The 13883-nt window shown below is 37.4% G+C and overlaps 1 protein-coding gene across 1 annotated transcript; it reads right to left on the bottom strand.

Annotated features, from left to right (window-relative positions):
- Positions 1 to 10661: 10661 nt before the first annotated feature.
- On the bottom strand, positions 10662 to 13366 carry LOC113665946 (uncharacterized). The gene is made up of 2 exons (XM_027181686.2): positions 12574 to 13366; positions 10662 to 11405 (listed from the first exon to the last, which is right to left on the bottom strand). The coding sequence occupies exons 1-2, from the start codon at positions 13187 to 13189 to the stop codon at positions 11185 to 11187; spliced, it is 837 nt and encodes a 278-aa protein (XP_027037487.2). The 5' UTR covers positions 13190 to 13366; the 3' UTR covers positions 10662 to 11184.
- Between the last annotated feature and the right edge of the window lie 517 nt (positions 13367 to 13883).

Raw genomic sequence — 13883 nt, 5'->3', positions numbered from 1 at the left:
TCTCCTGTCTGCGGTATTAATGTGCTATGGATATGAGAAATGTATCGCATTTACAACTCAAATATTCCCAAAGTTAACCAAATGTAAAATTCGTAAGGATACGATGCTCAGAAATGGGACAAAATCGGTACTGAAAATGCATACAGCATAAATAGTGGTTATGAAAATTTATTCTATTAAGTTTTAAGCGCTGTTTGGCTTTTCGCCGATAAGATTTTCCAGACATGCAGTAAACAGTTGGTAACCAAAACCTTGCAATTATGTTCCTCTCACAGTCCTTTGTGGGGGTAAAATGTTTCTAAATTTGGCAATGTTGCAAGGAGTGAAGATTTCAAAGGTCAATACCGTATATTTTTAACAAATAATTGTTTAGCTAATGTCAAACTGTTAGCGAAATGGACGTTCTAAATTCCTTTCCGAGAAATTTAGCTGAAGGACATGTACAGGGGGCGGAGTGTGTCTACTGACAAATTCCACTTTTGCAGCAAACGTTCTCTTCCAGGAAAGATTAGTTTTTCAAACGCAACAAATCTGCTAAGGACAACATCTGTTGATTTCAATTTGAAGTATGGATAAATGGTGGAATGTCATGGTGGCGTGATGTTTAGAATTTTTATGATACTTGCCACAAATCTAGTTTCTATCGCGCGGCGAATTTGCTCTAAGGAGAGAAACAAAATCATTGGGTTATCAACGGACTTAAGATTTAGACAGAGAGGTCATAAAGAAGGATGTAGTTCCTGGATCTCTCAATTTCGTTACGAATTAATCATTATTTCCTTTTTTTGGTCGGTGTTGAATTTCCATCGAATCCGGCGATTAAAATACCCATGATCAAAGTTTTTATTTTCCCACACTGACGATGTGCGATGGTTTTTCAAGTTCGTTTTTGAAACTTTGTAAATCACGAACAGGGGGAAGGGGTATGTACAATCTTTTCGCTTGTTATCCCAACATTCCAAGTGGGTTATTACGCTGGTAAACCGATAGAAAGTGCAGGCTATTGATTTGATGAAAATGTAATTCAATTTTTTAAAGTGTTTACTCGTGAAATAGCGATAGGTTTTTGACCCATCAGGGCGCTCGTATTTACTTTCCGCAGTATTTCATCCATAGGAATACCCCTTCGTTGCCGTCCAGATCTGGATAGTTTTGCTTTTCTTAGAAATCAGCTTAAAATAGAGTGACACACCTTCTGAAGCCCTTGAATTTCCAAAATCGAACATTTCTTTAGCCTGGTTGTGAAAATTTGTTGTTATATCAGGATAACGCCGTTTGGCTGAAAATTATGTCTCTTTTCATCATCTGCTTGTAGAATGATATTTAACTTATGGAGATGCTCCTTAAACACATGAACAGTCTCTTCTGTGAGTTAGAGGGTAGCTTGCACGCTTTGCTTAATTCCAACTTTACCAAGTGAACAATGATTGGCCAATGATTGGTCCATTGAACAGTGCTGTCTAGGGACGCAGCAACATGGTCTTGGGTCTCGTATCTCTATGCTCGCCCTTACCCTTAGAGTTATGATTTAAATTCTCCCTTTTTCCTCACTTGATAAAATTTCACGCGCGAAATTCTGATTAAATCTGGAAAACAGTTATTGAGGAACCACTGTTTGGATATGTCATTACTTAATCCCAAAATATTTACATGCAGTATTTTTTATTTTCAGTAACAACAATGGTCGAAAACATGTCAACCTGTAAAAAAACTTAACTTTGCGTTGTTAAACTTCACTGATCTGTTTAGTTTGTTACATAATTTCAATTTTCTGGCTTTTATTTGATCAAGTTACTTTACTAACTTTTTAAAGTTCCTTCTCAGCTATCTCGTTTTTTGAATGTTTCTGGGTAAACAGGCGATTGCTCAAGCCGTTAGGACGCTCAGTATACCGGTTTCACTTTTCACAGCTATCGGCAACCCGCTACCTTTCAAACAAATGGTCACCTGTTACGAAAAAGTAGAATTGGAGTTTAGACACAGGGACTTCGAGTGCCTATCGTTTGATTAACAAAATGTGTGATAAACTGCAACAATCGGTGGTCTTTGACGAACAATATTATAAAGATATGGCACCAAACGTAAACAAATCTTTTTCCGGGAAATGGTGTGCTCCCATGTGTTATCTGAACGATTGAATTCTCTTCTATAAACTGGAGTACGCATTGATCTGATTTTATTTATTACTGAGATGTGTTTTGGCACATTTTTGTCCGTATTTATCACCGACTATCACGGTTAAAAATTTTGTCAACCATTACAGAATGTTATTCTCAGTTTGCACTTATTGCTGTACTTTTTGTCAGTTAAGTCAACGAATCCCTCTACAACAGGTGTTTTATACAAATGAAAAACGAGGGTAAGTTTCTAAAGAAACTGTGGTGCTGCGTCGGTGGGAGAGTGTAACAAGGTGATTTGGTTTTATCAACTGAGTTGATGATGTAAATTAGCCACCGTAAAGAGTTTCTAAAGCTGACGTTTTCAGCTTTAGCCCTTCGTCATTCGCGCCGACAAAATGCTTTCACTAGTATATTTTTCCCACATTTCCTTAAGTTCCCTGAAAATGGGGTCAAGAAATGTTAAAATATGTCTCATCAGGTTCTGATTTCTTTACGACTTTATATAAGTTACCATATTATCACAAGAGTTACTGTTGATCAACATTATAGCCTCTGAAAAGCGGCGTTAATTAATGACAAGACAAGATAGACGTTTATTAATAATACCTTAATAGCAGCTGGAAGCTGAATTACAAAGGTGTACAAATTATATAATAGAACTATACAATAAAATCAAACCTAAAAGGGAACTAATTTACATATGGGCCCATATACAATTGTAATAGATGTCAATTAAAATGTCTTGCGCTTGCTGGAATGAAGAATATTCTTAATGCTGAATGTGCCTTCAACTCGAAACGAACCTGGTGACCTATATTCTTATCTCCGAATTGTAATCATCTCTGTATTCAGCTCTCTGCCAGATTTTAGAAAAAAAAAATATATGTACATTTGGTTCAGAGCCATCTTAAATTATCAAAAAATTGAGGTGGCTCTGAACTGTATGTACAGATAATCCTATATCTCGTTTAACTGATTGCAACTCAGTGATAAAAATTGAAGATCACCAAGCTCTTTTTTGAGTTACTAGCTTAAAACCCGTAGATTAAAGCTGTATTGTTGCACTGGAAACTCTTTTTGTTAGAAAAATTGTAACAACCAGTTGAGAAATAATTGGGCCTCTTAGTATTACAATTTCAAGGGAAAGAAACAAAAATTCTATAATCCACCAAAAAAACTGTTGTTTAAAAAAAATGAAACCACTTTGAGTCACCATGATCGGGAGAGTATCAAGCAGTGCGGCAACCATACAAAAGTGTTTGGTTTAGTTTCCGTGTAAGACTACCGTTTCACATTTATTAAACATTTACCTGTACTCCCCATTAAACTAACGGGCGAAATGAAAACGTTTTTAATTTTTTCGTAGCCTGAGAAAAACGCAGTATGCCAGCTCATATTACACATTTTTTCGATAAAGCTTTTAATTGGACAGCTTAGTAAGGCGAACGGGAGAGCAAAAAACTGTTAAGATAGACTAAAGAAGTCTAAAAGGTGTGAAATTTCATGCTTTTGCACATAGGTAGTCACGGAAAGTCTTAGGGAGGGCATTTATTCTTGAACTTCACGGTTTCAAATCAGTCAGCTTGTGGAAACAGATGTCACTTAAAGACATTTGTTTCTCTTGCCGAGGAAATACATTGGTCTGCGTTCCTGAGATGACGTGTAAACATTGCGCAGAGAAATGCGTCTGCTCCCTCAGACTAGGAGTTTAAGAGGCTTGGCTGGTATAAAATCGCAATTTACCAAGTACCTGTCTCAATCAGGTTAAGAATTTGAACATCTCAGTGGCACGACTGAATTAAATTCTCACTACACTCTTTATTTTCGCGCTGTTATAGACACAGATGGCGTCAACACGACAAACAGAGGGCGTTGCAACAGAGCTTAAAAACTCAACGATTTTCTGTAGATTAAGACTCCTGATTCGCGTTAATCACGAATGCCGAATTTTATATATCTCTCACGCGAACCACTATTCCAATTAAATCCTAAGTCTTGTACCGCGATCGTGGCCAAAAGATAACTGGTCGTTAATGAGGCATCTACACCCTGCCTTTTATAAAAGGCATTTCTACTTACACCTTAGATAAAAGAATAAAATCCAAAACAGATAGACTAGATGCTTTCCAAAATTGAAGAGTCCTCACATTTCATCATCAATTTCATGACCTGACAAGTGAGACGTTATACTATAATTTAAGGCAAAGCCTATTTGAAAAGTAAATCAATTAAAACTAAATCAATCATTTTGAAATTCATCAATCAAATCCCCAATGAAGTATTTCCTGATTACAGCTTTTCAATTTAAATCAAATGGTTTTGAAAGGTGATAGCGCTTTCTAGAACCCGGCGTTTCATCTATAGAGCTTTTTGTCGATTACATAACCAACAGTGATCGAAAAAACAGGAGATAACTAACAAATGATAAACCGGTCTAAAGTTAGCCGAATGCGTCATTTCAAAGAAGAGTCGAACAGTATCAGTATGGCACCCAAAAGACTTCTTTTGGCTCATTCGGCCAGCAGGCCTTGCGGGTTCATCAAAGTTTCCTTTTTTAGTTTTTTGTTTCTCTTGATACGCTTATAAGCTATAAAACATGCTGCAGCTAACTCTATTCCAAGCCGTGTGGGTGTTTGTAGTGACAAAGGAGTTGAAACTGACTAATGTTTTGAGTTAGCTTCTCCGACAAAGTTTAACTCAATAGGTAATTTAAGTGATTTAGATCAGACAGATCAAAGTATCTAATATGTCCGGCCCCGTCCAATCGGCTTCGCAAAATTAGGTGGATTCATTTTTAATCATTAGAAATTTAACCCTTTCGGTATCCCTTTGATTACAAAAAGGTTGAACATATTGCTGTTTGATCCGGGATGTAAAACAGAACGTCTTACAAGGTGAAAATGAATTACCTCTTTGGCTCTCTTTCAATTTGAGATTAATTTTCTTTTTGAACGCTTGTTTTTGAAAACAAAACAATGTTTTGAAAATATACGTTAACAAGGATACTAAATGGACAATTCAAATTCTGATGGCAAACATATGTTCTGGTGTTTGAGAGTGATAACTCTCTGGTTATCGCCAATTTGTAGTGATACACGGAACATGTGGAGGTTTAGTTCGCTATCATGGTGGCAAAATAAAACTGAACAAGTTTAATTGAAAGGGAAGAACGATTGAAATTCCGTCGAGGTTAGTAAGTACTGTCAAGTGTAGAACGTTTAAACCGTTAGTTTTGAACTAAAGTGTATCGTAATGTAAACACTTACATAGATTGGGTTTGAATACCAAGGGTGTGAACCTAAGTCCTTTGTTATCAACACATTTTTGCAAAATACCGCTTCAACCATTTTCACAGTTGACCGGCGATTTACACCGGTGTACAGATTGGTTCCAGATATTTTACGTCTTACTCGATGTAGAGGTTTGATTGATTGATTGATTGATTGATTGATTGAACAGTCATTTGTGCGATTAAAGAAACAGTTAAAGAATGAATCCCTAAAAAATTTCACAAAATATGTAATTGACTTGTTCAAAGCAATAATGAGCAACAACCTACGTTGACAGAGAGTGTATTTGGTGAGGGCGGAGGCTTCAAACTAACACACTCTTGAATTCCTTACGTCGTTGTTTTGATGTCAAGCAAAAGGTTTGAAACGAAATTGTTCCAAACTCCCACATATTTTATAAAGTGAGCGTGTGTGAACCAACTAAAGACAGTTTCCCAAGAAAGTTATGCAAGTCTTTTTATTGAGTGAGGACTTAATCTGATTCTATCATCAGTTATGGAATCAAAGCATGTCTCTCCTTTTAGATGTCACTTAACCATTAGCTTTAACTAGTTGTATGGCAAAAACTTTGCCATACCATCAAATTCTTCCCAATTCCCAAATTTTTCTTCTTAGAGAATGTTTATGAACCACCACATTAGACCAATTTCATAAAAAGTAATACGTCTTTTATCGGTGTAATAAACTTTCTGATTTTGAAAATGATATGGAGCCGAAGCAGCCACGTGAACAAATTGTGGAAGCTCCATTTGGGCGTTGAGTTCTTTTCTATGACTAGTTGCATGCCAAAACTTTCGTATTCTATGAAAGTTAAAAGATGTGGCAGTCTTCCAATTAAGGAAGTTTTGATTTTTAACCTCTTTGGTTTTCGTTTGTGCTTTCCAAGACAACCAAGAATGCGACATCCCTTGCTGTCCAGTAATTCCGGCAAAGATTTTGCACGTGCGCAAAAGCCTCGATGATGAAGACTTCTTGTCATAAGACCTGGCTGAGCCACCTGTTTTTGGTCTAATATAGCTCTGTGGATATGCTATTTGTTAATTGGATGATAAATGTGACTTTGCAAACAAGTTAACCAAAATTTGTTAATGGCTTGTCTCTGTGGCAGCTTCAGGATGCGAATTTCTCGTTTCAGAGAATCGTTTTTTAGTTACAGGATCATTTCATGTTATTTATTTTATCATAGAAATAATTCATGTTTTCTTGGGTAGTCTACTTCTAATTTGCCATATTCGTGATGGCTGGCGTCGCTATTAACAAACAATTACTTTTTGAATCATAGAGCGCTTCTCGATCCCGAAACCAAGGTTATTACGACGGACAACCAAAATAAAGGTAAATGTTACAAGAATTTAAAGAAAACTTGGAGTAAAAACAAGTAAACCGCCTCAAGCGCGAGAAAGCGCAAATAAACAAGTGGTCTGTACTTATTGTCTTTTACCTGATTGGTTTAGCGGAAGGCGTGCATTGCAAAGAATTGTAAAGCAAAGCCAATGCAATCCCAGATCTCCTCGACGCTCATTTAAAAATTTCTTTGCTTGTAAAAATCTTATTGGAGCCTCGAATGATTTTGGTTGGTGAAAATTTTTATACCTCTTCTGCGAAAATCGCAAAAACTGTCTTGTCTTTTTTTCCAAAAAATAGCTACTACATCACGATTTTGCTTCTTTCTCGGAACTCTTGAACTCACTAATATCCAATGTACTAAAAAAATTTAACAAGCATAAAGGGACAAGTTTTATCCCTAGCAACGAATCGCAGTTATGCGCACAAATCGCATTACTTGTTCACTGTAAAGTCAGAAAAGCACACGCCCTCAATTTTTGCCGATAGCCTTAAAATTCCTCCAACATATTTTTTTTTTCTTTTTTCATAACTTTGACAAATTTCCTTGGCTTTTCCGCTCTTCACATCATTATCATGGTTTTTCATATCTTGCATGTGTTTTTCATTCATTCCGGCAGCGACCTTCCTTTTGACGAGCTTTGGTTGCAGATTTATTTAGTTTGAAAGTTGACATTCCGAGCGTTAGCTCTGACGAAGGGCTAACTCTCGTAACGTCAGCTTTGGCAAACTCTTTACGGTGGCCAATTTACGTTATCAATTCGGCTGATAATACTAAATTATCCTGTTATACTCTACCACCGACGCAGCACCACAGTTTCTTTAGAAACTTTTCCCCTTAATCCACTTCTCCAATTGTTGTTGTTTTATTCATGGTTTCATGCTTATTCAGCCGAGCATTTGGTACCGGTTTTTCTGTCCCTTTTTTTTATCACTTAAAAGCACGACGTGATTTCGTCCTTTGTGTACGTGTCAAGAAATGGTCTATTGTTCCGGCTCAACTTCTCTCATTAAGTATTAAACAATAGTCCTTTTGTTATTTGTAGCGTTAAGGAACTTTGGCCGAAGCGACGCGAAAAAGTTCGTGACTAATCGGAAAAAATTTTCGGTGTATTTTTAACCTCTCTCTTCGTACTTGGTTTTTTTATCGGACAGTTTGTTATCATGCTCGTGATAAACAAATCGGACTTCCGTTGCGCGGTCGTCCGATTTTGTTATCACTCGTATGATTACAGACCGAATTGGACTCCACTCAGTCCTAATACCATTGCTTATTATGCACACAAAGAATTAGGTCTGACTTGCGTAGCGCGCGCGAGATATGAACTGCTCTCGTGTATGTGTGCCCCGGGAAACATTTTCTCTGCCCTATTTAATTAGTTACATAGCTTTGCCTCCCTTTTGACAATACCCGAGGTCCCTTGTCATTTAGTCCAATGAATACAATCTTTATTTTTCAGTGATAAAATTACAAAATCACTAAATAGCAGGAACGCTACTGCTTCTTTTACCACCATACCCCTTTATTTTGGTCGACTTCGTAGCCTTAGCCATGCTGGAGTAGGGTTTCGCGGTTACTGAAATGAAATGTATGTCCGAATGCTAGGGTTATGCTGTTATGTTAGGGTCTCATGCAGTGGGTGCTGAAGTGAAATATATTAACTAACAATTCTCTAAGTACGTTCTTTTTCTAATAAATTTAGACAGAGGTAGTTAGCTATGACGTCTCCTTGGCGACGGTCTCAGTTGAGATTAAACGCCAATTGTCTTATAGCCAAGGAATTGAACATCGACCATCAGAAAATGTAAAATTTCTGTAATCAACCAGTCAGTAAGGTCAGCCAATGTTAGCCATCAAATCTATTTCATTGTATACTCATCAGAGGAAGAACTGATAGAAATAATAGGTTTGTTGTTAACGCCGAGTTTATTTGTAGCGTATACAAATGAATGCTACATCCGCCGCTTACAAAGTGCTCCGCTCCGGAGAAACAGGCAAAGAACGTAACTGCTTGAGCAAATTTTTTTGTGGTCTTTTAGAAAAAGGCTCGAGTTAACGTTGAGCACATTCTTTTTTGGGATAATTAAAATTTACAGGATTTCCTTCGGCTTATAGTAATTTGACCCGCGACACACCTAAATTTAGAGTAAGCAAGACCACCCTTAAATTTAAATCACTCGACACTAATTTGCTGTCACTAATGGAGAGCCAATTTCATTACTTCTGGTTTTCAGTTTGCTCACTGGACTATAGCACCTAGATATTTCGTCTGGGAGAACTATAAGGTAGTCATTATCCCGAGATCTTTATATATTTGTAGAAAAACTCATTTGTGTATTTCTTGTCATTCTCCTTCGTTGTATTGATAGTTTGATAATTCCAGTCATCAGCAATGCAACAATCTCTCTATTTTCCCCTTGGGAAGGAGACATCAAGACAGCTAATGACCGGATAATCTTTTCCGCCGTTGTACATTGTCCTTTTTAAACACAGGAAGCTATTTCGAGCGGCAGAGGAAGTTTTGACACTTTTCTCAACTTCACCACTCCCGATGTAGGTAGTTCACGTCATCGGCGACGCCCGCATTAATCTGGCCCTTGCGTTAGTATCATGGAAAAGTAAATTCTTCTATTTTGGGGTCGCATTGTCTCATTCTTAAAGCACGGAAGGTGAGTGTGATAGGAAAAGTCTCACGTATAGGCTTTTTGAAAGGGTTTTTTGGATGCTTTCGTTTTACAGTGATACTGTTGTTGTAATGACGTTTTAAATATGTAATACTGTGGTTTGATCATCTGGGTGAGTGTAGTCCTGAAAAGGACTGTTGTCGGTAGTGGTGACTGACGATTTGACAACCTAAGCGGAAGTTATCATCAGCGTCAAGTCTTATCATCATCACTTGACTCTGATGATGACTTCCGCTCAGGTTGTCGAAACGTCAGTCATCATTACCGAAAACAGTTCTTCTGACTCAGGACTACACTCACCCAGACGATCAAACTACACTATTACATGTTACCCTCGGGTTGAAACCATTTACTGTTTTAAATATAACAAGCGCTTCTTCTGAAAAGTAGTTTTCAAGTTGGAACTGAAAAACTAATTCGTAAGAGCAATTTAAAATCGATGTATCTTTGGGTAGGAAAACTCTAGACACCATCAGTTTCTTTGTTGATCCTCCACACCCCAAAAATCAGTACGCATGCGTACGCAAGCTCTCCATACTGTTCCTTATACATTTCTAATGTTAGTTACAAGTCTTTCAAGAAAAATTTGTCTAGCATTGATGTTTGATTTAGGGTTTTAAGGGTCAACTTCATCTGCCAACGAGTTCCGATATCGATAAAATGATTGTCAATGTCGGATGTTACGAGAAGATGTATTTTTCCCAAATTGCCATCAAATTTGATCGTTTTTGAGATTTTTTTTGCGTGAAAAAAAAAACTATATTAGCGTATAGAGTGGCATATTGCTCGCACCAATCAGATCGCCGCATTAGGGTATGTATCTCGTACCAATCAGATTGCCGCATTAGGGTATATTTTTTTTGGCACTCAACATCTAAGCGTGAACACAACAATTAAGCTGATTCCATAGTTGTAATATGTTCACAAAGTTAAAAAAGTAAGATAAAAATGTTCGAATCTAATACTTTAACGACGGAAGAAGGGGGCTCTTATTGGAGAGGAAGCCTGTTTAAAATTCAAGTCAACTAAACTGGCGTTTATTCGAGGGAGGTGCTTATTCCATGAATTACAGTAGGTTTTTTTCCGCTGTGAGATGTCTGCAGTCAGGTCCAGGAAAAGAATATAACTCTTTGTATACTTATTGACCTTGCTGTGAAAGTAGAAGTTGCGCATGTTAAGTTACCAGTGTAAGTCAAAAACTTACGGAGTACTCTTCCCAACATTTAACATAACTATTCAGCTCTTCTTTAATACGGTATGTCAACTCTTACGTGTTTAGTTTAAACTAAAAAAAACTGAAATAACTTTATTGTTTGCTGTTGCGGAGTTTTTCTTCGGTCGCTTTTGTCGTTGGCCATGGAACTTCATGGTGTAGGAAACAAAAACATCACGCAGTAACTGTAATTAGAAGCATCTTTCGGTCAAACTGTAACGAACTTACAACTGTTTGGTAGATTATGAACAAGAATACAACTTTCCCCAATTTTCAAATGACTGGATCAACACATTTAGTCGTGGATAACTGGTAGTTTCTAACTCTCTCAAGTTTCCAACGCTTAAAATACGGTTAGGTAGAAACTTGGCGATCTTCATGGTCTACGCTATGAAAAAACACAACGATTCATAATGAAATCCAGTGAATGAAAATTTTGGATAATTCAAGAAGAACAAAACTCGCTTTGCATCTGTACGTCAGATGCCGCTTAAAAACTTGGTCCGAAACTCGTGATTCAAGCAAACATGTGTCAAATACAATAAGGATATGTTACAGCTTGGGTTCTGGGAAGATAGGGATAAAAACTTTTGTTTTGATGAGACGAGTCCACGTGAATCCAAGATGGCGGACCGAAGGGCGTGTTCTGTCCAAGGTAGCGCGGCTGATCAGGGAAGGCACTGACTCTTCGTTCCCATACATCGTGTTGATAGTCTAGAATGCTTGGATGATCAAATCCCTGCCCTATACTTCCTGTAAATGTAAAGCGGGAAAAATTGAGGTTAAATTTTTTATTTCCTTTTAACCTAACGAAAAAAAAAAAAGGGAGATGTGGTGGTCGACTGAAGTGAGGGAGAGAAAATAAGATTTAGCGACTCATGTAAGTCGCTTCTGGTCTGCTAAGTGCCCACATTGTCTAGAATGTAAGGTGATAAATTCAAAATCATTTTGAACTAAGGGCAAGAGGACTAGGACACGTCTTGCAAGAAAACGTAAATCTTGATGTAACACCAACAAAAACATGTATGGTCGTCGGTGTGGAAAACTAGTATTTAATTCCTGCACGGTATTGGAAGGATTTAAAATGGAAAAGAGGAGAAAACCGCTGAGGACTTAAGCGCTCCCAAGTAACCTTTTTTTCGTATTAAGGGTGATTTTGAAAAGCTTTTCAAGTCGTTTTCACGCGGTATTTCGCGACGAAAATTTTTGTTAAAAGACACAAATTTGAAATTGATAATTTGTTGACAAAGAAGTTAGATTAAAACTAAACAGCAACAATTAACAAGGGTAATTAAAGAAAATAATGAACTTAAAACGATGTTCTAATGTTTACAAAGTCATGCACACATCGGCACATGGCCCCTTCATGGGGATTCTACGTCAGCTTTGTTTAACTCTGACATGTTTGTTTATCGGTGCAAATCTGGCTCGAGAGTGAGAAGATTGAATAAAAGAAGTTTATTCCGTTCTTGCTACATACGTTCGTTTCTGTTTTTGTTAGTCTTTGAATAAATCTGCAATCCGCGGCCAAGTTTCGTAAACTAGGTGAAGTTTAGTATCAAAATGTACGATAATGTACCTTTTGAGGGTTTCGTATGATGCAACCAAATCAGATCTACTAGATTTGTTATTAATACTTTTTGGATAGATACTACCACAAAGTTTGACTCCGTGGTTATATAAAATATTTCAATTTTGTTAAGCTTCATTATAATAGTAGCTACGTCCCTATAAATAGTACTTAATAGTGTCAAACTGGAGTAAATATTCTTAGCGCGGTGGTCTGCCTGTTCTTGCGTGTCTAGATGTAAGAATGTTTGCTGCTGTACTTACTGTAAACTACCCCGGGGAACTGTCTGAAAAGGAGTTAATTAAATTACTTTTTTGCAGTTTAGAAAATTACGCCTTATAACCTTCATACCTTGCAATCTTGATTTGACGCCAGCAAGCATCTGATGACCAAACCTTTCGTCGTTTCGAACTCTGTTTTCATTCCTCAACAATCTGTCTATGGAGAACCTGTCAAGATCGATATTTCCCTTGCCCTGTGAATATACTTCTGGGTTGGACTTAATATGGGGGTTGTTATCAACGCCAGATCTTAACGTCTTGCCGATAGCGTCTCGTGCATGTACTTTGCTTTCGCGTCCGTCTAAGTAAGCCTTCTCTTTTACTTTTGGTTGACGCTTTCTTCTTCTTCTGAAATTGCCATCTTCGCTGACATATTCTTCTAACGAATCAAGCAGCACTGTCCAGTAATTATCCTTTCCCCAAGGCCGCGACGGATCCTTCAAAATTTTTACAAAGCACTTATTAAACGACAGATTATGTCGTACCGAGTTCTTCCAGCCCCGGTAAGATCCGCGGAAAAACTCGTAGTTCTCCACCAAGTGCTCGTTGATCTCAGTGAGCGTTAACTTCTTTCTCGGTGAGCTGAGGATCGCTGTTGTTATCAGTGCAATATACGAGTGGGGTGGCTTGGGTTGATCAGCTCTGCGACCGGCCTTTCTGGTCTTTACCAAACTGTCGGACATCATTTCTAAACTGTTGTTTGTTTTGAGATTAACGCTAATGCTTCTCAAGGAGCTCTTTGCACGAAACTGTTCGCGTTATGTGATATAACTAAGCGGATCACCTCCAAGTCACTGAGTTGTCTATAGAGACTGTTACAATTCACAAGTGATGCTTTTATGTACTTGTTATTGCACAAACACAGGAAACTGTCAAACAAAAGCCAGCACACCACCCACAAAGTTTAATTAAAAACACGCTGAGTTTACGCACTCCGCGACTTTGAAGAAATACCGTGAGTGTCTGATGAAACTCGACACCATAAGCTACTTAATTCAACCGCTATCGTAATGATACCCTCTCAAATTTTTCTGATCCTTTTTTAAAGTTTTCATTGTTCATGACACAGAATTATTTAAGCATGCATAAAATCAGTTTGTTCATGTAAATTCGCTTGCCTTTCAAACTGGTTACAACTGTTCGTGAAATTATCTCGATGGTTATAAATCATCAAATCATTTGTCATTTAGATTAAAAATGGCGAGAAGGCTTTCATGAGTAATTTTTAAAACAATTAACCTCTGATCCCCAACAAAGGATTTTAATTCCTTCCTTTTCTTTCTATTTTATTAGCAAAGTATTAGATCATTACGATAAAGCCAAACTGTTATACCTAATCAAGTCCCAAATCCTTGAAACCCAATTCAAATATCCGAAGTA

Source organism: Pocillopora damicornis, chromosome 3, assembly GCF_964200805.1.
Source record: "Pocillopora damicornis chromosome 3, jaPocDami1.2, whole genome shotgun sequence".
NCBI classification, from domain to species: Eukaryota; Metazoa; Cnidaria; class Anthozoa; order Scleractinia; family Pocilloporidae; genus Pocillopora; species Pocillopora damicornis.
This window is presented reverse-complemented; position numbering and strand designations above follow the sequence as displayed.

Excerpts from the sequence above, each read along its gene's own strand:
- LOC113665946 (XM_027181686.2), bottom strand. The coding sequence starts at position 13,189 with ATGATGTCCGACAGTTTGGTAAAGACCAGAAAGGCCGGTCGCAGAGCT. Across the intron at positions 11,406-12,573 it reads CGTCAAATCAAGATTGCAAG|GAAGTATAGGGCAGGGATTT; the intron begins GTATGAAGGTTA and ends TTACATTTACAG.